The sequence below is a fragment of the Miscanthus floridulus genome, chromosome 19 (genome assembly GCF_019320115.1).
Source record: "Miscanthus floridulus cultivar M001 chromosome 19, ASM1932011v1, whole genome shotgun sequence".
Lineage (NCBI taxonomy): Eukaryota > Viridiplantae > Streptophyta > Magnoliopsida > Poales > Poaceae > Miscanthus > Miscanthus floridulus.
In genome coordinates this window covers 17,707,522-17,731,961 of record NC_089598.1, presented here as the reverse complement: position 1 = coordinate 17,731,961, position 24,440 = coordinate 17,707,522, and the positions used below count along the sequence as shown (strand labels likewise).

The following is a 24,440-nucleotide window of genomic DNA, read 5'->3' as shown; positions in this document are numbered from 1 at the left end:
TGAAGCTCTGTGTCTCGTGGAACGTGCTCACCATGGCACCCACAATATGCAGCTCACCGTTTGATTCCTGGTAACTGCGGTGGCAGAGCCCCGCAGGTGGCAATAGCGATGGCAGCAGCGTCGTGGTTGGAGTAGCGCCGGCGGCGTTGCTGCTACAGACAGAGATTTCTCCAGTGCAGTCGATCGCCAAGAACTTGTCTTGGTAGTGGACGATGGACCCCACGGAGAACTCCAGTTTGGTGTCGAGCAGCGTCCATGCGCTGTCGACTCCAACCCGGCAGAACGCGACCTCCGTGGAGCACCCAAGCATGATCATGGCCACGCACTCGCGGCCGGCGGCGTCAGGCGGCGCCGAGAGCACGATCTCACGGAAGACCACGTCCCTCATGTCTCCTAGCTTGATGGCTCTGCCTACGGCATCCGCGTCCCCGTAGTCGTTGGTGGGATGGAGGACCCACCGGCCATGGACCCTAGACACGTATTCCGATGAGGATGCCACCGCAACGTGTTCGACTGCTGGCGGGAGCTCAACGCGGGGGGCACGGGCATCGGCGAATGGATTCAGCAGCGTCACGGACACCGCCTCGCCCATGAGCGCCAGCCACCCACATGAGGAGCCGCACGCCACCTTGCCACGCACGTCGGACAGCGTCTTGGACAAGACCTTCTTCTTCGGGACGCGGTAGAAGCCAACGCGGTCCGAGTCAGGGTCGAACGGAAGCAGCAGGAGTGGCCCGAAGGTCGCGAACGGGACGGCGGCGCGCCATGGGGAGCAAGCGGATTGGAAGGATACCGCGTCGTGGCCTGACACGAGACGCTGCTCGATGGACTCGAGGAGATCTTCTGGCAAACCAGATCTCCAATCAGGGAGAGGTACAGACCTTCTATTGGGATTAGGAGGCTGAGTCATGAAAGACAAATGACATCAACTATGGTTCACGTAAGAAACAGCAAGCGAGGGTGATGGAACATGTGAGCGTGAAACCAAATAAAGGGAGAAAAAAGTTGTCCCTTTTACAAATGCAAAGAGGGAAAGTAAATAAATGTAGATAGATTTAGCAAGGTTCTCAGAAATGTAAAGAGGTTCCTTTTGTCTTAATTCTCTTTTTTTCTGTGTTAATTCTCTTTCCTTTTGCTCGTTGCCATGTATGCTGGTGCATGCAAACCTGCAATGTGTATATGGATAGCACAATAATTTTCTACTTTCTATTTTGTCATGATTCATCTATCACATGACAGACAATATTCAATCAAGAAGAATGACACGATCAATCAGTAATTAAGATGTTGTGGGATCGCAGGCGTAGGCAGACAGACGAACCAAAACAAATGTCGTAATAAAAAATGTCCATATTTTATTCTTTTTAGTTGTAGGAGATATAAAACCAGAAAATAAATATCGTGAGTAAACGATCCATTCAAAACGCTAACAAGTTCCTGAACACATCCAGTGAAGCGTGTATCTGCTGCTGTTGAGAGAAGCAAAATTCTGAAACTGAACCCGTGAAGTGTGTATCTGCTTCTCAGCAGCTGGTATATATACTATTCCATATAGCTCCTAGATTCCGCGTAACCAGAGCGTTTTGGTCCCTGTTCAGTTAGTGTTCATGAATCCTGAACATCCACGTGGGTTCGTGCGTGTGTGAGGAGATAATTGGAATTTTGCCATTATCAAACGTGGGCTTCGCTCGTTTGCCATTCCGCAAAAGGGATTCGCTCATTTGCTATTATGAAAGTGGACACACTCGCTGGAATGCCCTTTTATCGTCAGCATGACCGTTTTGCCCCTGCTTCTTCCACGTCCACGGCCGGCTCATGACCCGCACCGACATGGACGCGTGGGCGGCCGACCTGCGCCGCAGCGTCGGCGCCGCCACCGGAACCGACAACACCGGTGCAGGCCTCGTCATCTACGTCGGCGACATGCGCTGGGCCGTCGACAGCAGCAACAACGACACCCGCGGCTTCAGCCCCGCTGCGCACCTGGCCGCAGAGCTCGCCCGCCTGCTTGGCGAGCTCCGCCTCCGCGCCGCAGAGCACGGGCACGGAGGGCGCGCCTGGCTGGTGGCGGCAGCGAGCTACGGCACCTTCATGCGTTGCCAGCGGTCGTCCCTGGAGGTGACGTGGGACCTGCAGCCGGTGAAGCAGAGCTGCCGCCGGCGGACAGAGGAAGAAAAGAAGAAAACGGCGGCGGCGTCGGGTTTTAAAGGCGAGGACGCGAACTCCAAATTTGCCAGTGCCTTCTCGAGCTCTCCACGCAGACGAGTACGTGGCCACGCGTGCGGACGGCGCTAGAAGGCGGCCACGACGGCGAGCATCGGTGGTGCAGAGGCAGACGAGCTGCTGCTGCCGGTTTTACTGTTCACAGCCTGAAACCCCAACTTCAGCTCACTTGTTCTCTCGATTTGATGTGAAAACGTGGTCATAGCCTTTAACAAAAGTTGTTCATCCAACAGAGGTCTCCAACTTTTCTTTAAGGATCAACATCTAAAGCTAACTGGTTAGGAAGATTTTAAATTTTGAAAGCATGAACATGAAACTGGAAAACTGAATTTGATTTCAGGATTTTGCAACCTGCTTTTGATTAGCAAACTTTGATTAATTAACTAATGGTCAAACATCTATCAAACGTAACAACCAATTACACACTATCATAGCTCAAGCACACTACCAATTTATGAAGCAAGAATTGCACAAATTTTATTTTTAAAAATTCATTTGATAATTCTCCAAAAATTTGATAATCCTCCAGGGACGACCGCTGGCAACGCATGAAGGTGCCATAGCTCGCTGCCGCCACCAGCCAGGCGCGCCCGCCGTGCCCGTGCTCTGCGGCGCGGAGGCGGAGCTCGCCGAGCAGGCGGGCGAGCTCTGCGGCCAGGTGCGCAGCAGGGCTGAAGCCGCGGTCATCGTCGTTGCTGCTGTCGACGGCCCAGCGCATGTCGCCGACGTAGATGACGAGGCCTGCACCGGTGTTGTCGGTTCCGGTGGCGGCGCCGACGCTGCGGCGCAGGTCGGCCGCCCACGCGTCCATGTCGGCGCGGGTCATGAGCCGGACGTGGACGTGGAAGAAGCAGGGGCAAAACGGTCATGCTGGCGATAAAAGGGCATTCCAGCGAGTGTGTCCACTTTTATAATGGCAAAAGAGCGAATCCCTTTTGCGGAATGGCAAACGAGCGAAGCCCATGTTTGATAGTGGCAAAATTCCAATTATCTCGTGTGTGTGAGCGTCGATTTGGTTCCTGTGTGAGCGTCGATTTGGGCTCTCCCGATTAATTACGGCCTTGCGCCGGTTACCTCTCGCTCTCTCCGCCAAAAAAGAAAAAAGAAAAGAAATCACACGGCACTGCACCTCGCCATCTCCGTTCGTATTGCGTCCTCCTTTCTCCCCCAGCTGAGGCGCTTCCTCTCCCCCGGCGGCGCTGGCCAGCCTTGCCTACGTCGCCACCGTCCGCACTTCTTCCTCCTCCTCCTCCTCTCCCCCAGCTGCAGCGCTTTCTCACGCTCGGCGGCGGCTGCAGGCCTTGCCTACGGTTCCCCATGGAACCAGGACGGAGAGGCAGTGACAGCGACGGCGCTTGGGTCGTCGGCAACCATGGGGCACAGGCGACGGTAAGAGCCCGCCCTCATCGTCATCTCCTCCAGCAAGCATGGGCTCCCCAACTCTACCTCGCCATCTTCCTAGCACTAAGGTTCACGCCCCCTCCTCCTTCCCTGTCCGATCTTGATCTTCTTGGACAGAAACTATGTTTGGTTAGGTCTTGGCTACTTGCCTCCACATGATTTCCAATTTTCCATGTTCGACAGATGCACGAGTTCTCGAGGTGCAACATCCCCTTCTCTCCTAGGTGCCAGATCCCTTCCTCGCTCATTTGCTCTCCCTCCCTCCCTCCCTCACTCACTCACTCACTCAAATTTCCCCACACTGATTAGTTATTCTACTAGGGTTCGAACAGCTCATGGTGCGAGAGGATGCACATATAGCCAATTGCACTCTATGCAGTTAAGTTCAGATGTCAGCCTGATATGGTCAGGCAAGGAACCACTGCCAATATACAAATATGATACATGATGCCATTTTTTTTATTTGATGCCCTCTCTCCTAGGCAGGCAGGTCCGCAGGTGGAGCATCGGTGGCAGCGTCCAAACCAATTCAGAGCCTGTTCGCTCGTCCGTTTCAGCTGGGGCTTATCAGCCATGATATAGTGTTTTCCTCTCACAACAAACCAGCACCAGCCGGGCTTATCAGCCAAGAAACCAACCAGCGAACAGGCTAGAAAACACTGATCAATGATGGTTAGGTTGCTCCATACCAATTTAACTTCGATTATCTCATTCAGTAATGAGAATGAGACATTAGTAGTGTTTTTAGAATTTAAGATACTCCTACCATTTTTTTTTGCATTAAAATTTTTTTATGGTTGGATGCCAATGGTTCATAGAATCACCAGTAATTTTGTTTTCGCTGTTACATTACACGAAATTGATCTACGATTTTGATTCATTCTGTACTGTACTACTCTTTTATCTATTTATAATATATATATTTAGGCAGCAGGGAGAAACTCCTACTGACCCCTAAAAAAAAGCATTACACGAGTCACTGCCCAGATCAGCTTATCTGCCTCTCTGTGTTCTGACTATGATGAGTGTATGATTCTGATTGTTTTTTAGTGTAAATAATTTTGTGCAAAATTGATTTACATGTACTCTGTCAAACATCTATAGGTAACTATTTCGCTCTACGATTTCTCTGAATTTTGTGTGGAGTAATTATTTGGCTCTACTATGACTTCTCTTTATTTGATTCTGTCATCCTGTGAAACATCTGAATGAGCCCATTTTGTACATTGCTAGAGTGCAGTCAGCACTGCAAATTTACACTTCTCCATCTCTTTTTCCTGTCAGATTGTTTCATGTTCTCCGTTTTACCCTCTGTATGTATGGTTCTCATTGTGTTTTAGCATAAACAATATAGTACACAATTGATCTACAAGTAATTATTTGGCTCCAGGATTCCTCTATTACATTCACCTTATTTGGTTCCGTGAGACATCTATGAGTGCATTGTGTGAATTGCAATCAGCATTGAAACTTTTCTTTGGTTATCTATTTGTTGAGCAAAAAACTAAAACTGCTCTTTTGCAGAGGTGGACCTCCATTTTTTCTCATACCTCTGAGTCCTGTTTTTTGATGTTCAGCATTAGGATATATGCCATCAGCATGGGCCATAGTTCATGTTTCTGATTACCCGTCAAGATTTGACATGCTGTGGACATGGTTGTAATCCTACGTACACAAAGGTAAAATCGTTCCTTTTGTGTGGTGCATCGCATAAGTTATGCCCATTTTCAAGTGTTGTTTTACTTACCACATCAATATAGACCTCTATTATTTCGATCAAATTGGTGAGTCAAAAGTTCATTGTCGAAGACCATGTGCATTTAAGCTTGAGGGGATAGATTCTTTGTTCATTTTGTACCAATATCTGTTGTGTGTCAATTATTTCCTTCTTTCTGTATGACTTAAGTTAGCTAGCCTAGCCACTTAGCCTACAATCAACAGATAAAATTTTGAAAGATTTTTCTCCCTGTGTCACGTAGGGACAGTGAAGCAAAATAGCTAGCACAGATAACCTTGGCACTACAACTTCATAATGGTCTGTGGACATGGATCATATCTTAAATGTTATGTAGGCTACACATGAACTGGATATAATTATCGCGCCAAGGTAAGTATCATGTGTGTTATCATAGACAGACAACCTTTGCACCTATGCCCTCAACTGAAAATGAATGATTGGCACTTAAACACAAAAATGGCTCTCTTTTTCTATTTGTGTCTTCTGATTCTTCCAAAATAAAATGCAGCAAGACCTGAATTACATGATATGAATTCAGAAATACAATGCATATCTCTATTTATATCTTATTTCATTTGATAATGATCTGTGCTAAACTACAGGATGGAAATACCACTATCTAATATCATTTTTTCTTGCGTAGGATTACAGGTTCATATACATGGCGATAGGTACGACAAGAATACCTAAAATCATGATGTATAGTCAACAAAGATGATATTTCTTTTCTCTCAAAAAGGCACAAAGTCTTCCAGAATTGAAATGAATTGTGGATATATGTTAGAGGTAGGTGCAACTTCAATAGATGGTTTATGCAGCAACAACAGTACCAAACTAGGCTAAGATGAAGCCCTACAACGTACACTCTTTATCAATCACGTCAAGGCACTGAGTCCCATACTGTTATTAAGGTGTCAGTTGTAAAGGAGTAAGTTCTTCTGGTGATCAAAATTTTTACGTGCCTACAAAGTGATATATATCCTGTAATGCTAGGATTTTGATGTTTTCAGGATTTTGTATGTGACTGTCATGTTGTATCATACTTCATATACATGTTTGATACATATATGTTTGTCTATTCATACGAAATCAACTGTTAGACTTTCGGATCATTGATTATAGGATTTGAGGGTTCCTATATCTAATTCTCTTAGGTGCCGCACTGGACCTCACCATGTGCGATGGTCTAAGTTTTAACGGGCTAGCCCACTCTGACCTATATGCGTTTCATCAGCCTCAAAACATGAATATAACTAATCAGGCCAGCAGTACAAAAGCTGCTTATGTGTGCCTCCCACACAGGCAGGGCCATTAGCATGACAAAGCAATGCGGGCGCGGCGAAGCGCGCCTCTCTTCCTAGTAGGCTATAAAAACCGTAGCACATCCTGTGTATGAGGTATGCAATGCGTGTGTGTTTTCCACTCCTCTATCAAGAATTTAAGACAGCAAGAAAGGAAAACAACCACCTTGTTCCTACTGTCGAGCAAGGCTCCTCGACACTGGTAGTGGCAGCAGCAGTTGTTCTTCTCCTGGTTCTTGTGCCGGCGCCGCTCGTGTTGGCCGGTATGTATATTCGTAATCCTAAGGTTAATTACCACGGTGGCGCTATCACACAGCGAGCGAAGTCTATATTCAGAGGCATTAAGCAAATCTGGAAGCACAGAGATGAGCTCACGCCGCCTTCCGGAGGTCAGAAGACCGACGAGGTGAAGGCGGCCGACACGGCCGGTCTCTTTATCTTCAATCTCTCCGTCGGCACCGGTGCATCGTCGCCGCAGAACATCTCCGGCATCCTGGACATCACCACCCCGCTTGTGTGGTCGCAGTGCGCGCCCTGCAGCGATTGCTTGCCGCCGCCGGCGCCCACGTTCCAGCCCGACCAATCGCCCACCTTCGCGGCGCTTCCTTGCGGCAGCGACACTTGCCAGAGAATGCTCACCCAGACATCCACCGCGAATGCCACGGAAGCAGACCAGGACTACTGCTGGTACATTGGCGTCTACGGCGCCGACACCAACACCACCGTCTACCTCGCCAACGACACGTTCACGTTTGGTAATATATACGTTCCCAACTTGGTGTTCGGCTGCAGCTTCGCGAGCGTCGGTGACTTCGCGGGTGCCTCCGGAGTCTTCGGCTTCAGCAGGGGCCCCTTGTCCGTGGTGTCACAGCTCCAGCTCTCCTGGTTCTCCTTGTTAAATTGTTGGATCACAGGGATCATAGATCTAGCCATAGACTTGTCATATTTGGTATAAAAGGTGAAACAGTAGATCCTAATACATGTAGAACGAACTAGAGAGAGACAGGGAGATGGTGCGGAACCTGACAACGAGGAGGAGGAGGGTTCGGTGGCCGCCATCGGGTTCGTTGGTGATGTCTGCGCACGGGCAGCGACGGTCAGTGAAGATCGATCGGAGATGCGGTGCCGGCGGTGAAGATGATGACGGCGCAGTGCTGTGGCGGAGGAACTTCCCGTCACTGGATGCGCCCCTCACTTAGATCGGGTTTAGGGTTTGTCGGTGAGGAGGTCGGCTCAGGTCAACCTCGTGATTAGAGCCGCCGGCCCCCACCTTTTTATATAGCGTATGGTGATAAGGGCCCTCCAGCCATGGTGGGCTGGGCGCCCCCGATCAGGGAGCAAATCAAAGGTCCAAGTGGGCTATTGGTCCAGTTAGGTTAGAGATCAATCTAACAATCTCTCCCTTGATCTCTTTCCATTTTTTACTTTCATATTCTTTACTTTTGTTCATTCCATTATAGATTAGTGCATAAAGCATGTCCGTCCATTGCCGATAGATTTAACAGCTACAACACGCTACTCTATTCTAAAATAGATACTTATCTTTGGGCCTTCTTTTGCCCAGGAATTATAGGCTTTCCCTTAAACCCATGCCGGCTACATGTTCTCTGAACACGTTGAGTGGTAAGTCTTTTATAAGCGAATCCGCGAGCATCTTTACTGTACTTATATGTTCAAGACTTATGACTTAATCCCGGACTTTATCTTTCACAACATAATACTTTATATCGATGTGTTTGGCAGCACCACTTGACTTATTGTTGTGAGCATACTGTACTGCCGAATTATTATCGCAGTATAACTTTAGTGGTCTATAGATATCGTCAACCACCTTTAAACCGGGTATGAACTTCTTTAGCCAGTTCACCTGCCCCGTTGTCTCATAACACGCTACAAACTCAGCATACATTGTGGATGATGTAGTGACGGTTTGCTTTGAGCTTTTCCATGAAATAGCTCCCCCCTGCGAGAGTGAATACATATTCAGACGTGGATTTTCTATCATCTCCCGCATAATTAGAATCTGAATACCTCACTATATGGAGTGAATCAGATCTCCTATATGTCATCATGAGGCCTTTCGTTTCTTACAAATAACGCAAGACTTTCTTTACCAATTTTCAGTGTTCTATTCCATGATTGCTTTGAAATCTGCCAAGTAACCCGGTAACAAATGCCAAGTCAGGGCACGTGCATACTTGAGCATATTGCAAGCTTTCGATAGCTGAAGCATATGGAACCACTTTCATTTGATCGATCTCATAATGGTTCCTGGGGCATTGAAAATCCCCATATCTATCGCCCTTGACTATAGGAGCAGGTGATGGACTATATTTGTGCATACTTAATTTCTTTAAGATCTTTTCAATGTATGCCTTTTGTAACAGTCCTAATACCCCTTTACTTCTATCTCGGTGAATCTCGATCCCTAGAACGAACGAAGTTTCACCAAGATCTTTCATATCAAATTTTGAGGACAAGAACTTCATTGTCGCCAGTAGTAGACTGACATCACTACTAGCAACTAAGATATCATCCACATACAGGACAAGAAAGATAGACTTCCCGTTTTTAAACTTTGTATAGACACAATTATTCTCTACATTCTCTTTAAACCCAAAATTCATTATTGTCTGATCAAACTTCAAGTACCACTGTCTTGAAGCTTGTTTTAATCCATAAATGGATTTCTTTAGGCGGTATCCCATTCGTTTTTTCCTTCCATGACAAAACCTTTCGGTTGTGCCATGTAAACATTTTTCTCCAAGTTCCTGTTGAGAAATGTCGTCTTTACATCCATCTGATGTAATTCTAAATCGTAATATGACACTAATGCCATTATGATTCTAAAGGAATCCTTATATGAGACTGGAGAAAATGTCTCATTGTAATTAATTCCTTCTCTTTGCGTAAAGCCTTTTGCCACAAGTCGTGCTTTATATCTCTCTATATTCCCTTGAGAGTCAAGTTTTATTTTGTAGACCTATTTACAGCCTACTGTTTTTGCTCCTTTAGGAATTAACTCCAAATCCCAAACTTTGTTGGCATTCATAGATTTCATTTCATCTTCCATGGCCTCCAGCCACTTTGATGAATGATCACTTCTCATGGCTTCTTCAAATGAGGTGGGATCATCCTCTATTTGAAATTCCTCAGTGTTGTACACTTCATAATCAGTAGAAATAGCTTATTTTCTAACTCTTTGAGACCTTCTAGGGGCCTCCACATTTGACACATCTTTTGTTTGAGGCCGTTGTTGCCCTCCCCTCATTTGTGGCAATAGGTTCTATAGGATCCTAAAGAACATGTTCCTCATCATCATTCATTGTTGCCACAGGTGGAATAACAATAGGTGCTGGCACCACAGTATCTTGCATTGTCGGTGCAGCGACAGCAGGTAGTGAGAAAAATGGCTCATGAATCATCGGAGTGGGCGCATACACCCGCTTCTCTTCAAGGTTAATTTCTTGAGCTACCATGCTCCCCCTCATCATTTCATCCTCTAGGAAGACTGTGTGTCTTGTTTCCACAAACTTTGTATGTCTGTCTGGATAGTAGAAACAAAAACCTTTTGACTTTTCTGGGTAACCAATGAAATAGCAACTCACTGTTTTGGGATCTAGCTTCCCAATATTTGGGTTAAATACTTTAGCCTCAGCAGGGCTCCCCCACACATATAAGTGGTTAAGTGAGGGTACTCTTCCTGTCCATAACTCATATGGTGTTTTGGGCACCGATTTACTTGGTACTCTATTGAGAATATGAATGGCGGTTTTACGCCTCCATCCATAGGCTCAATGGTAAGGTGGAGTAACTTATCATACGATGCACCATATCTATCAGGGTACGATTGCGTCTTTCAGCTACTCCATTCTGTTGAGGTTCGCCCGGTGTTGAATACTAGGCAACTATGCCATTCTCCTGTAAAAACCTTGCAAAAGATTCAGGAACTTGGCCATATGGGGTATGCCGACCGTAGTAATCCCCTCCATGATCAGATCTGACTATCTTAATCTTTAAATTGTGTTGGTTTTCAACTTCTGCCTTAAATATCTTAAATTTATCTAATGCTTCTGTTCTTTCTTTGATTGGATAAATATAGCCATAACGGGAGTAATCATCTGTGAATATTATGAACGAATCATAACCATCCACACTCTTTATAGGAAATGGACCACAGATGTCTGTGTGAATAATCTGTAGAATTCTTGTGCTTCGTTTGATATCTTTCTTAATTTTTCTTTACATACTTTCCTTTTATACAATCTCTGCATTGTTCTAAATCTGAGAGCTCTAATGGAGGAAGAATATCATTCTTAACTAGTTTTTCTATTCTCCCCCTCGAAATATGGCCTAAACGACAGTGCCATAATTTCAACAACGCATCATGAGCTATCTTTCGTTTTCTGTTTATATCCGCAGACGAGGATACATTCACATTATCGCACGTAACATTCCCATCATCGCATACAACATTCACATCATCACGTAGTGATAACAAATAAAGCTCATTCTATAAGATAGTAAGACCAACATATGCATCATTATATGTTATCTTACATTTGCCATTTCCAAAATGGCAATCATAACCATCATTGTTCAAACATAAAACACTAATCAAATTCCTCTGTAGGGAGGGAACATAAAGAACATCTCTAAGTATGAGTTTGAAACCATCAGCTAGCTCTAGAGAAAGATCGCCAACGGCTTCAACTTCTGCTTGGACTCCATTTATGACTTTAACATGTCTTTCGCTTCTTTGCGTAGTCCTCGTCGAACGGAATCCCTGTAAAGAATTAGCAACATGAATAGTTACACCTGAGTCAATCCACTAAGTAAATTTCAAATACTGTACATACAGGGATTCATTTATGAACGTAATAATGTTCTCACCTTTCTTTGCCATGATCATCGTTAGGTAATTAGGACAATCTTTCTTATAATGTCCCATCTTCTTGTAGTGGAGACATTGATCTTTCTCTACTGTGAACTTGTTTTGCTGACGCTGATGCAGCATGGGACCCTTTCCCTTTAACTTTGAGGAGAAGTTGGCATTAGTATTCTTTTTCTTGTTATCTTTCAGATAATTGATAGTGCCACCATTGGCAGCTTTCATTTTCTCCTCCTCTTGCACACACATAGCCATAAGCCTCTCCATGTTCCATTTCTCGGGCTGTATGTTATAATTGACAACAAAAGTGTCAAACTCTTTTGGAAAGGAAGCAAAAACCAGATGAATAAGGAACTCATCCTTGAGAGCCAGATCCATTGGTTTTAGCTTGGATGCCAAATGGCTCATCCTTAGTATGTGCTCTCTTATTCCACCATTGCCTGAGTATCTCTCTGTCACCAGCTGTTTTATCAGTTGGGTAGCATATGTCTTTGAAGAGCTAGTGAACTGACTCTTTATTCTTTTTAGATACTCAGTGATAGTGTCACACTCTGGGATTGAGCCAACAATTGCAGGCTCAATCGTGTTCTTTATCATAGTCAAACACTTCTTGTTGGCAGTGACCCATTTCCTATGCTCAAGGTCATAGGACATTTTTTGGGATGCAAAATCCCTCTCTCTGGTTGCCTAGGCGGCATCAGCCTCGTTTGTCTCCCGCACCGGTGCCACAGGCTCTGTGGGACATGGTGTGGTGACTACCCAGTCCACCTCAGTGAGGATGAAAGACAGGTCGATCTTTTTTTCCACTCAATGTAGTTATCACCTTTTAGAGTGGGGATATCTTTGATACAACTCATCAAGTTGTATTCACCTAAAAACACAATTCAAAAAGTGTGAGAGCATAAATAATAACAATAACAATTACATGCCTTAGTTCAACGTTGGTCAAAATTAAAATATACAATTGTTCTCTACATTAATTCTATATCACCGTTGGGCAGAAAATAGAATTGATGCAAGACAAAACATCATAATATTGCCATTAATCAACGTTGGTTAGAATAATAACAATATTATAATCAATTAAAATATATCTATTTTTTGAAATTAAATTCTCCCGTTGGTTTGAATTTAATAATAAAAATAATATCTTTACATACGCAGCGGAAAATAATTCAATTTGATGAATTTTACCCACAGGAAAATCCTCTTTTCTATTTTCTTTTGAGCCAATTTCTATTTTTCAATTTGCTGGAAAAAAGAAAAAATGAAAATGGGCTCATTCTTTACTGTGACGGCCCAAAACCGGCAAAAACCGACTCGGCCCATCACTCCGCGCGCGCGTAGGCTGCACCCAGGCCGCAACCTGGGCCTAGGCTGGCAAAGTCACACGCCGCGTGCTCCCGCCTAGGCCGCACCGCTGGCCTGCTTGATCTCGGCCATCCACATTGATCCGATCAGATCCGACGGCCGAGCGGTGAGTTCGGGTGAATAAAAAGTGGCTTACGCCGGCCTCCACCCGAAACCCTAGTTTATTTTCCACTCCTCTCTCTCTCTCTCTCTCTTTGCCGCTCTGGTTCTTTCCTTAGTACTGCAGCAGCAGTCACCGAGTGAGAGGCCGAGAGCAATGATGGTGGAGCGGGAGGCATGGCGCCATCGCCGGCCCCCTCGTCGGTGTGCACGCTTTTCCCCGCGCCATGGTCATGGTGCCTCTTTGGCTGGAGCCTGGCGAGCAGCGCCCCCGAGCCAGTCTTCTTTTCCCCGCGCGTCGGTGTGACAGCAGCACTGCGCAGCGGTGAGGTAGGCCACCCCTTTCCCTTCTTCCCCTTTCTGTTTTTCTTCGTTTTTGTTCTCGGATTTCATCCGATTTGGGGATTAGGGTTAGGGTTAGCGTTACAGGATTTGGGGATTAGGTAGGCCACCCCTTTCCCAAATTTATTTTAGGTTTAAGGGTTCAGTTTTGATATGAAATCGAGCCCTCCTTTCTTTAACCCAGTTAGGGTTAGGGTTCATCCGGACCCTCTTCTTTTCTCATTTGCTTAACCCAGTTAGGGTTAGGGTTCATCCGAACCCTCTTCTTTTCTTAGATCCAAAGGAATCGAAGTTAGGGTTCAATCGAACCCTTTGTTGGCCAAAACCCTCTTCATCTTTCTTAGACCCACACTGGATCTAAACATCTTAAGCTAGACCTATACCTAAACAAGGCTCTGGTACCATTGTGAAACTGTTGGATCACAGGGATCATAGATCGAGCCATAGACTTGTCCTATTCGGTATAAAAGGTGAAGCAGTAGAACCTAATACATGTAGAACGAACTAGAGAGAGACAGGGAGATGGTGCTGAACCTGACACCGAGGAGGGGGAGGGTTCGGTGGCCACCATCGGGTTCGTTGGTGATGTTTGCGCACGGGCAGCGACGGTCGGTGAAGATTGGCTGGAGATGCGGTGCCGGCGGTGAAGTTGATGACGGCGCAGTGCTGTGGGGGAGGAACTTCCCATCACTAGCTGCGCCCCTCACTTAGGTCGGGTTTAGGATTTGTCGGTGGGGAGGTCGGCTCAGGTCAACCTCATGATTAGAGCCGCTGGCCCCCACCTCTTTATATAGTGTAGGGTGACAGGGGCCCTCCAGCCATGGTGGGTTGGGCGCCCCCGATCAGGGTGCAAATCAAAGGCCTAACTGGACCGTTGGGTCCAGTTAGGTTAGAGATCAATCTAACACTCCTACTTCTTGGTGTCCGATGATAACTCCCAGAGTGGCAGCAACTCCTTCATCTAGTTCGGCGGCGACAACATGAAGCAGACGATGGCAACGACCAAGAGCCGCTCTGCTACTACCCTCTTCTCACCAATCGTCTATACCCTGAGCTTTACTATGTCAACCTCACCGGCATAAGAGTCGGGAAGGACTTGGTGGACATCCCGGTCGGGATGTTCGACCTCCGTGCCAGCGGCGTGTTCCTAAGCATGACGATGCCGGTTATGTTCCATGAGGAGACCGCATACAGCATGGTGAAGCAGGCATTTGTGAAATATTTCAACGACACTGGTGGTGTGCAGCCTGTAGACGGCTTGGCCCTTGGCCTTGATCTATGCTACAACTACAATAAGATCCAATATAACATGGCAGTCCCAGAGATGGAACTGGTGTTCAACGGAGAGGTGACAATGGAGCTGAAAGAGTACAACTACTTCTTCACCGACGACACAAGTAATGGCACCGGCCTGACATGTCTTACCATGCTGCCATATCAAGGCGTGTCGCTCCTGGGCAGCTTGCTGTAGACGGGCAGGACCATGACTTACGACATCGGCAACGCCAAATCCCAGCAGCTCATTTTCGAGACGGCGGCGCCCGCGGCTACAATAGTACCAGCGACGCACTCTCTGCTCAAGATGGCACTCCCTTTGGCAGCTTGGGTGCTACTCTTCTAGCATTGCATACGAGTGCTAGATCCAGCATAGTCACTTGCTACGCATATGGATTTTTTTTAATTTTAACCCTTTTTTAATATAATTTTAAATCTAACACTGTTGGTTTTTTTAAAACTAATACTTTTAGCCACGCCTATTGCCCTGGCACAGCCAAATGCCTGTGTCGCGCCATGCATGGTGGCGTGGCACAGGGCTGATATGGCGTGGGGTAGCCAGGGGGGGCCGATGACGTGGCGGGTCCTGCCGTGTCACCAACCATGGCGCGGCAGTGCCGCGCCCTGATCTATGGCGTGGCAGGACCAGATATATACCGCGCGCAAGCCCGCCCGCCCACACGCACCCCTGCCCTGCCCACCCGCTCGACGCCCGAACATCGCTGTCGTCGCCGCCATCCGCCGCTAGTGCCCTGCCTGCGACCGCACGCGCCCGTGCCTGCCCGTCCACACCGCGCAGGCACCCGCCCGGCCTCGCCTCGCCCCGCCCGCGCCTGCACGGCTCGGCCTCGATCGCTCGCCCATGTCGCGCCCGGCCACTCCCACCGCGCAGCGCCCTAGCCGACCGCGCCACGAACGCCGGCGCATCAAGGCCGCCCGCTCCTAAGGTACCTCCCTCTCGATTTCATATTTTTTGTTATTATGTAGTATAGTTAGTATTTTTTGTATCTACTATTAGTGTCTTTGACCAAATTTATATAATAGCATACTAATATTTATGATACATAATAGGTACTATTACATTAAGCATGGAGTATACTTTCGTAATAAACTTATTAGGAGATAGAAATATTGATACCGTTTTTTTAGTTTTGATCAAACTTAAACATATTTGACTACTCGAGAAGCAAGATATGTATTTATTTTGAGACAGAGAGATTACTTGTAATTTTAGAACCAAAGTTTTATATGGATTGATTATGTATTTATTATCTAGTATAGTTAGGATTTTGGGTTTACAGATTTAGGCTAGTTAGGTTAGTGAATCTGTTTGTGAACTTACTAATGTTAACTTGAATTTTGTTAATTTGAATACTCTAATGCTTTGTTTATCAATTTGTAACAGGATGGCCCCTCCCATGCAGCACCCGTTGTACCCCATTCTAGAGGTGGAGTACGACGATCAGCACCGAGCATACATCTTGAGTGACAATGATGTAGAGGTGTCATTGCCTCCTTTGAGGCCCCGCACTCACACCAGGGCGCATCAGTGGGATGAGCGTTATACGCCGTACATACGGTGTGCCAGCTCCCTCGAGCTTGTCCGTGTTGTCAACCATGGTCTTCCGCCCCTTGATCCAGCACTACTTACTGTAGCTGTAGACAGGTGCGAGTGCATTCTTTGTACGTAAACTTTCTTGTAACAAATTGGAGGCAACTAACAGTCGTTCTATTCTTATAACAGGTGGAGGCCTGAGATCCACACGTTCCACCTACCTTATGGCGAGATGACCTTGACGTTGTAGGGCGTGAAGGCTATTTTAGGTCTTTAGTTGGGGGGACTTCCAGTGACAGGGATAGTTGACAACAATCACTGGAGGGAGCTGATGGCTCAGTTTATTGGTTTTCTTCCACCGGACAACGATGCTTCCAAGAAAAATAAGTGAGTAATTCAAGGCTATTTAATACTTGCATTGCTTTACAGCTGGCATCGGGTTTCATTTTCTTTGATCAATTACAGGAAAAGTTCTGGTGTTTCATCGTCCTGGATCACAGAGCGCTTTGAGTACTTGGACCCACAAGCTGAGGAGGCACAGATCGACAGGTTTGCTCGAGTGTGGCTCTGGAACTTTCTTGGTGCTTTCCTCTTTCCAGATGCCTCGGGCAACACCATCAGCTGGATCTTTCTTGACATACTTCGCCAGTCATGGGAGAACATAGCGGGGTACAGCTGGGGTAGCACAGTCCTGGCATGGACGTATCGACAGCTATGCGTTGTCTGCCGTCGCACCTCAGGACATGCGAACCTTAGGGGTTCCTCCTACCTACTCCAGGTTTGGTGTTGGAAACGATTGCCCGTTGGAAGGCCCCTTAATAATGGTTTATCGGTAAGCACTTCGGTTCATTATATTCTTCCAGGCAGTTAGATATCATGAGATTATTTCTTGCTAATTCATTATCGTGTTCAATGCAGCAATAGAACAGGCATGATACACTCTCTACAGCTCTGTATATCTGGACGGAAGCACGGTTAGTTAGAGGGAATGCGTGGCGCAAGTACAGGGAGTATATGAATGGTCTCGACATCCTAACACAGCACCAGGTTATGCTCTCTATACTATCATAGCAGTGTCTTCTTCGATGTACACTATATCACAACCTAACACAATTACGAAATTTCAGGTGTTTTGGTGTCCTTGGGATTCTCCGGAGCTCTAGGACTATTTAAGTTCTGTCACTAGGGATGAGTCACACGAGTATCGTTGTGACGTCCCTCTTATTTTCTTCCATGTGGTCGAGATTCACTTGCCCATCTGGGTCTACAGACAGTTTGAAAGAATGACAGGCTATCCACCACTGCTTTACTCCACCAATCAAGTATTGCACGAGTGCGTTATCAATTAATAACAATGCTATAATTCAGAGGTGTGTTTGGTACAACTAATATCGTTTTGTTGCAGGTTTGACCGCAGGAAGAGATACAAGACCAAGGATTGGCGCGTGACACATAGCTCGTATATCCATTTATGGTAGACCAGGGTACCACATGCGGTCCTTGCGGGTCCTACACACGACCAGCACACCTTCGATGAGTACCTGCTGTGGCTTCATAGGTCTACGAGGACATATATCAAGCCTCCGTACACTGACAAGGCGATTGACGAGGACTCAGAGAAAGATGTCATCGAAGATGTGTATGACGTTACCACTAGGGAGGACACACAGCTACAGAGAGCCTCGCTTCAAAGATACATGGTAAGATACTTGAATAGTACAATTTATTATCCTTTTGGTATTAAGTATGTGTACTAAAACTGTCCAACCGCGTTTCTATACCCAAGCGACACAATTGGCAAGGCTGTCCAACGAAGCAGCGTTCCGGCTTCACGAGTCTAGAGGACAGGGGCCAGGCATTCTCGCAGCTTTTGTGAAGGTAAACATAAACTTGTCCATTTCGAAAATATGTCTTTATTGTATATGTGTTTGTTTAATGAACTAACTTTAACGTCTATTTATGCAGAAGGTGAAGAAGAGCTGCAGGAAGCTAGCTCAGAAGTTGAGCTGCATGGACACTCCTTATGAGGAACTGCCACTCCCCGCATGGTCGGGTGGCACGTCTTCAGCCTCTTTGAGGACATCAGCCGGCTCTTCTCAGTCGATGACGTAGGGTGCTACTTTTACGGTGCGTACACCACCACATCATAGCGCTAGGAAGGACCCTACAACTGAGGACGAGGAGGAGGACGACGACGACGACGACGAACCCCTGGGCTTCCACGGACAGCAGGGTCAGTGGGATGAATGGCCGTAGGACGAGATCGGTATGTCTCAGCTAGGTGGTGCCCCGTTTGGCACCTAAGGAGTCTCATAGGTACTAACAAAGATAGTTTGTTTCAATACATAGGCTCCATGAACTAACGATCATAAAGAATTATAAGTAATCGTGCGTATCATATACTTGAAGGGTACGAGCCGTACGCATCGTCAACGCGACCATGCCAACGTTGGCTACACTCCCAATGTGTTGCCAACAAATCCGAAGAGACAGAGGCGTCCGAGGGATCCTTACACTCCTGGGTCTTAGTTTGTTTAGGTCAAACGAATATTGGCATCCGAAACTTGCGGGGTTATGTGGTTATGTTATGTCAAACTTATGTTAAAACAATGAATATGTTATGTGGCAGCTTGTCAACTTGCTTCTTGTTCGTTTCATTGAGTCGCGGCAGCACTGTCGGCGAGATTAAGTACCCTGTGTTTGGGAACGGGCAGTCCCGGCGTATCTGGACACCGGTGACAATTTTTCGTAATTGATTAGTTAAAATGGTGCATAACCGTATTATGAAAGACGAAAAACTAATCATTGGCTTATCAAATTCTCTATTCGGCCGTAAAAAAACTCAACAAAATACGGGCGCGACGCGTTGCGATTCTACTATCCAAGTAGCCCGGGCCGACGGCGGGCGCAGCGGCCAGGTGGTGTGGTTGCTCGTGCGGTATGTTTGGTCCAGTCATGCCACGCAACAGGGCGCAGCACTGCCGCGCCAGGGTCGGTGGCGCGGCACTGACGCGCCATGGTCGGTAGCGCGACAGGACCCACCACGTCAGCGGCCCCCCGGCCGCCCCACGCCACGTCAGCCCTGTGCCGCGCCACCATGCATGGCGCGGCATAGGCATTTGGCCGCGCCAGAGCAATAGGCGCGGCCAAAAGTGTTAGTTTAAAAAAACCGACAGTGTTAAATTTAAAATTATATTCAAAATTTTGTTAAAATTAAAAAAAATCCGCATATGCATGTCCACTCAAATATGTGCCGGAAACAGCGCTGGCAAATCACGGCCTGCGCATTTACTGTGTTGTGCAACTCCATCCCCTCGATTTCACTGGTTCATCATGTACAATCAGTTTTTTCCTTACGTATAAGTGTCAATAAAAGTGTATCAATGTCTTATTTATTTTCCTATGTTTTTATATTTCGTGCACTCTCTCTCTCAAGCTGTTCCAGTTCCGGTCAATATTGTCCATGCTCCTGCACCAGATAAAAGAAAACACAAAATAAACACTTTTTCTTCTATCCTGAAACAAAATAGATTTTATTTTATTCTAAGTCAAATCGTCTTAACTTTGACCTTATTTATAGAGAAAAATATTTTTTTGCGGGGCTAACATTTAGAGAATCAAAGAGGGAAGCTATAAAAAAATTGGATAATATATGTTATGATAATCATTTGATTTGTCAGTTTTTTTTTTCAAAAACCTTGGTCAAACTAAAAATAAATTAAACAAAGACAACTTAAATCCCACTATATTCTAGGACCGATGGAGTATCACTCTACCATGGTATTCTGAACGGGTCCTTCGATTTAGTAGTGTCCCCTAAGCGGCAGGCATCATTGTCATCACACACTAATCGAGGAACAGGTTTAACGAAAGTTATACTCCCTCGTCCAAGAGAGAGTCATTCTCGCATCCTAAAAAATCAGCAACTTTTAACTTTTACTAAATATATTTAATAAAATATTAATATTTATAGTATATAATTAGTATCATTAGGTAGATCGTTGAATATACTTTCATAATAAACTTATTTGGAGATATAAATGTTACATGTATTTTCTATAAATCTAGTTAAAATTGAGAAAGTTTGACCAGCACAATTCCCAAAACAACTCTATTTTTTAGACGGAGGGAGCACTAGACTTCTTTAATGTGTTTGAGAAAGGGAGCTCCTAGGATCCGGGCGTTCGGACGGAATGCTCGCGCCCGGCAGCAAAAGTAATTTTCAAGACGTAAAAAGCAAACAAGGGGGAATTCTTCTTATGGGCCGTTTTGACTGTTTCTTTAGTGGGCAGCACACGCATGCAGGCATGCAGGAAATCTAAAATAGATAACATCAACAAATATCCCATGTTTTTTTGAAGTAAAAAAAGTTGTAGCTGCTAAACCAAGTATCCTAATTAAAATCCTATTGCACCATCGTGTTTCTTACAATAAACTCTTCAAAACAAGAACCCACATGGATAATTTCAATAATTTTTTTATGAACATTTATTTCATGATGATAAAACAATTTTTATTGACTACAACGATGTTCTAGGTCCATAATAAAATGTTCCATGTTCATAAAACAAATGTTGCGTCTTCGTAGAACAAATGTTCTAAGTTAAGGGAAACAATATTTTAAATTTAGAATAAAAAATTTAGATTTATGTGAATGACATTATAATATCTATGAAAAATAGAGGGAAAAATGAATGATAAAATCTATGAAACATATAGAAATAGATAAATAACATAAATGATAAAAATAGAAAAATAAGACATAAGGGAAACACAAAAATAATTGAAAGAAAAAACCATGTAAAAATAGGAAAAATAAAGAGAACATCACGTTGATACTATTTGAAAATTATAAAATATACCATAAAATATCGCACGGGTATCATGTGAGTATTTAAAGATAATCGTCGAACATAGCATTTATTCTATGTGAGCATCTCAAAATACACCAGAGAACATCACATGTAGACTAACCCGAACATCACATGCATAATCAGGAATACAAGAAATGAGAAAGCAAAAACATGAAAATGAAAGAAATAACATACTAAAATAATTAATTATAGTAAATTAAAGAAGGAAACAAATGAATAAATTAAATATAGAACAAAAAAGGCATCATTAAACATCGCATGTATACTACATTAACATCATAACATAACATAGAACATCACTGACTATATTATAGAACATCGTATGTATACTACATGAACACCACATATATATTACGTGAACATCACAAAAATTATATCACAGAACATCACATATATACCAGGTGAACATCAGAAAAAACATGATAGAACATCACATGTATACTACATGAACATCACAAAATATATTAAAAATATCACATGTATACTACGTGAGCATCATAAAATATATCATAGAATACCATATGGATACGACGTGAACATCATATAATACACCACAAAACATCATATGTAAACTACGTGAACACTACTGATATATCATATAGTTTAGAAAATTAAAATTTAAAAATAATTAATTAGATTAAAATAATAAAGAAAAAATACACATAAAAACATGATTAAGAAATGATAAAATATAGAAAATAAATAAAATAAATGAATTATTTAAATAAGAAAAAAAATAAATTTAGAAAATATATATACATCACGAACATAACATATATCTCATGTAACATATAAAATAAAAAATCAAAATCAAAATAAAAATAAAAATTTTAAATAGTTCACATGGTAAATTTAAAAAACAAACAAAAGCAAGTAAACTAAAAAGGGGAAAAAAGAAAATAGAAATAGAAGAAAAACAAAATAAACAAAAAAGTTTAATTAGAATAAAGTAAGAAAAATGAATGAAAGATAAAAAATACAAATAAAATAAAGACAAGAAAAAAGGCCACAAAAAAAAGTAGAAAAGAAATGAAACAAAAAAAGAAAAGGAAAAAGTTGGACAACAACTTACCAAGGAAACTAAAGCATTGATGTGGAAATAAAAAAAACAAAAAATATAACAAATGAAAAATAATAAAAAATCACATGAAACAAAAAAGAAATAAAAATAAAAAATGAGGCATGAAAAGAAAAAAAAGAAAGAAAAAAGAGAAGAGAAGAGAAGAGAAGAGAAGAATAAGAAAAAAAGAAAAAAAGAAACTAACGTACCTAGGTTGTCGATTCCGTCGTCCGTAGGAGTCCCATTCCCACGGGCCGTTCGGCGGAGGGATCAGGTCCAAACGTTCGGACCTGATGATTCCCATTTGAGAAAAAAGGAAATAGAAATAGAAGAAAAACAAAAAATAAACAAAAAAGTTTAATTAGAATAAAGTAAGAAAATGAATGAAAGATAAAAAATACAAATAAAATAAAGACAAGAAAAAAGGCCACAAAAAAAAGAAAAGTAGAAAAGAAACGAAACACAAAAAGAAAAGGAAAAAGCTGGATAACAACTTACCAAGGAAACTAAAGCATTGCTGTGGAAATAAAAAAACATAAAAATAAATAAAAAATAAAAAAAAATCACATGAAACAAAAAAGAAATAAAAAAATGAAGCATGAAAAGAAAAAAGAGAAAGAAAAAAGAAAAGAAAAGAAAAGAGAAGAGAAGAATAAGAAAAAAGAAAAAAGAAACTAACGTACATGGGCTGTCGCTTCTCGTAGGAGTCCCATTCCCGTGCCCCGTTCAGCAGAGGGATCAGGTCCGAATGTTCAGACCTGATGATACCCGTTTGAGAAAGGCTAAATATAACTATATTCTAAGATAGGTGGATCATATGATTACAAAATACAACACAAGGAATCTAAATAAAATATTATAGTTCATGAAAAATATATCTAGAAGCTTCAATAAATTATATTTAGGAAAATAAGGAAAATAGCCAAAAAAATCTTGCAAATTCCCAAAATATTCTAACCAATATCTACATGCATTTTCAAAAGCTTTCCACAAGGAAATAATGGTATGCCACCAACATGAATGCAACATTAATTATGACTATATTCTTGCTAGTTGCATCTCCTATTTTTATTTATGAAAGTTTTCAAAATGCAAGTGGACATCGATTACCATGTTTAGCAATTTTCCATATTTATTGGACTTTTTTCATATTCCTTGGGCCAAACCATTTTTAGAAGCTTCTAGATGTTCTCACGAGCTATAAATGTTATTTAGGCTTCTCGTCTACCAATATATCACTAGAATTTTTTCTAAAATTTTTGGAAACTTAAGGATATTGTTTATGGTATAAAACACTCATTGGTTGTTTACCAGATTTTTTAGACTTTAAAACCACCTCTAAATCAGATAGGGAATCATTTTGTGAGTTGATGAAGATAGTTTGTCTAGTTTTGGAGTTCATGGGGGAACCTAAACTCACGGTTGAGAGAGGTAAAACTGACCTTTTACTTCATAGCTTACTTGTATAATGGACCATGGATAGATCCTTTCTCACTGAATAGATTTTTTAGTGGAAATGCCCTTTTTGTTTCTATGAACTAGTGTTGTAGTCCAGGTCTCCTCTTCGAACTTTAAAATCAGGAAAATTGTCTCCCTCAACTCCCAAAACATTTAAACTACCTCCTGGTGTCATCTTAGATATTAAACAATAAATAGTTGGTCACTTGAAGTTTAGCCATTATTGGGCTAAACAACCACTTAAACGGGCAAAACATTCATTTAAATGGGGGTAAACGGTTGATTAAACAAAAACAGCATACACTGTACACAATGTTTAAATGACCATTAGGCAAAACATTGATTCCTTGCCTAGGTTAGAAGTGGTTTTAAGGTGGCTTTGTCTTATCTAATTAAATAAATTCTTGTAAGCACCTAGATAAGGTTTTAAACTATGAAAATATCTCTAAGCTTATAAATTTTTTTGAGGGAAAACTTATGATAGTTGGGACATGATAAACCTAAATAAAATGTTTAAAGATCATGAAAATATATCTAGAAACTCTAGACATTAGATTTAGCTAGAGTAAAATGAAAATATCCATAAAAATGTAAAAAAATCCAAAACATTCTAATCAATGCCTAAATGTGGTTTATAAACTTTTGACAACAAAACATGAGATGCAACCAGTATGAAGTTGTTGTGTTTTTGTTGTAGAAAGTTGGTAAACCACATTTAGACATTGATTATAATGGTTTGGAAAAAAATTTCCATATTATTCTGAATATATTTTCCATTTTTTGAGAGTTAAATCTAAGTTTTGGAAGATTCTATATATATTTTGACAATCTCAAGAAGCTAAAAGGAAGTGG

At 43.1% G+C, this 24,440-nt stretch overlaps 1 protein-coding gene and 1 long non-coding RNA gene across 7 annotated transcripts; both read left to right on the top strand.

Annotated features, from left to right (window-relative positions):
• The first annotated feature begins 3,330 nt into the window (after positions 1-3,330).
• LOC136527627 (uncharacterized) lies at positions 3,331-6,574 on the top strand. Of its 6 annotated transcripts, XR_010776869.1 has the most exons (5): positions 3,331-3,692; positions 3,808-3,848; positions 3,957-5,303; positions 5,604-5,731; positions 6,006-6,574. It is a non-coding gene; the product is annotated as an uncharacterized lncRNA (long non-coding RNA). The 6 variants fall into 6 exon arrangements; XR_010776866.1 differs by having other exon boundaries at positions 5,604-6,574; XR_010776870.1 differs by lacking the exon at positions 5,604-5,731 and having other exon boundaries at positions 6,014-6,572.
• A 354-nt stretch (positions 6,575-6,928) lies between these two features.
• Positions 6,929-7,618, top strand: LOC136525648 (aspartic proteinase nepenthesin-1-like). Its single transcript, XM_066518568.1, has one exon. It carries the CDS (start codon positions 6,929-6,931, stop codon positions 7,616-7,618), a length of 690 nt encoding a protein of 229 aa, XP_066374665.1.
• The last annotated feature ends 16,822 nt before the right edge of the window (positions 7,619-24,440 follow it).

Bases quoted from the DNA above. Each gene is read 5' to 3' on its own strand.
- LOC136525648 (XM_066518568.1), top strand. From the start codon at position 6,929: ATGTATATTCGTAATCCTAAGGTTAATTACCACGGTGGCGCTATCACA.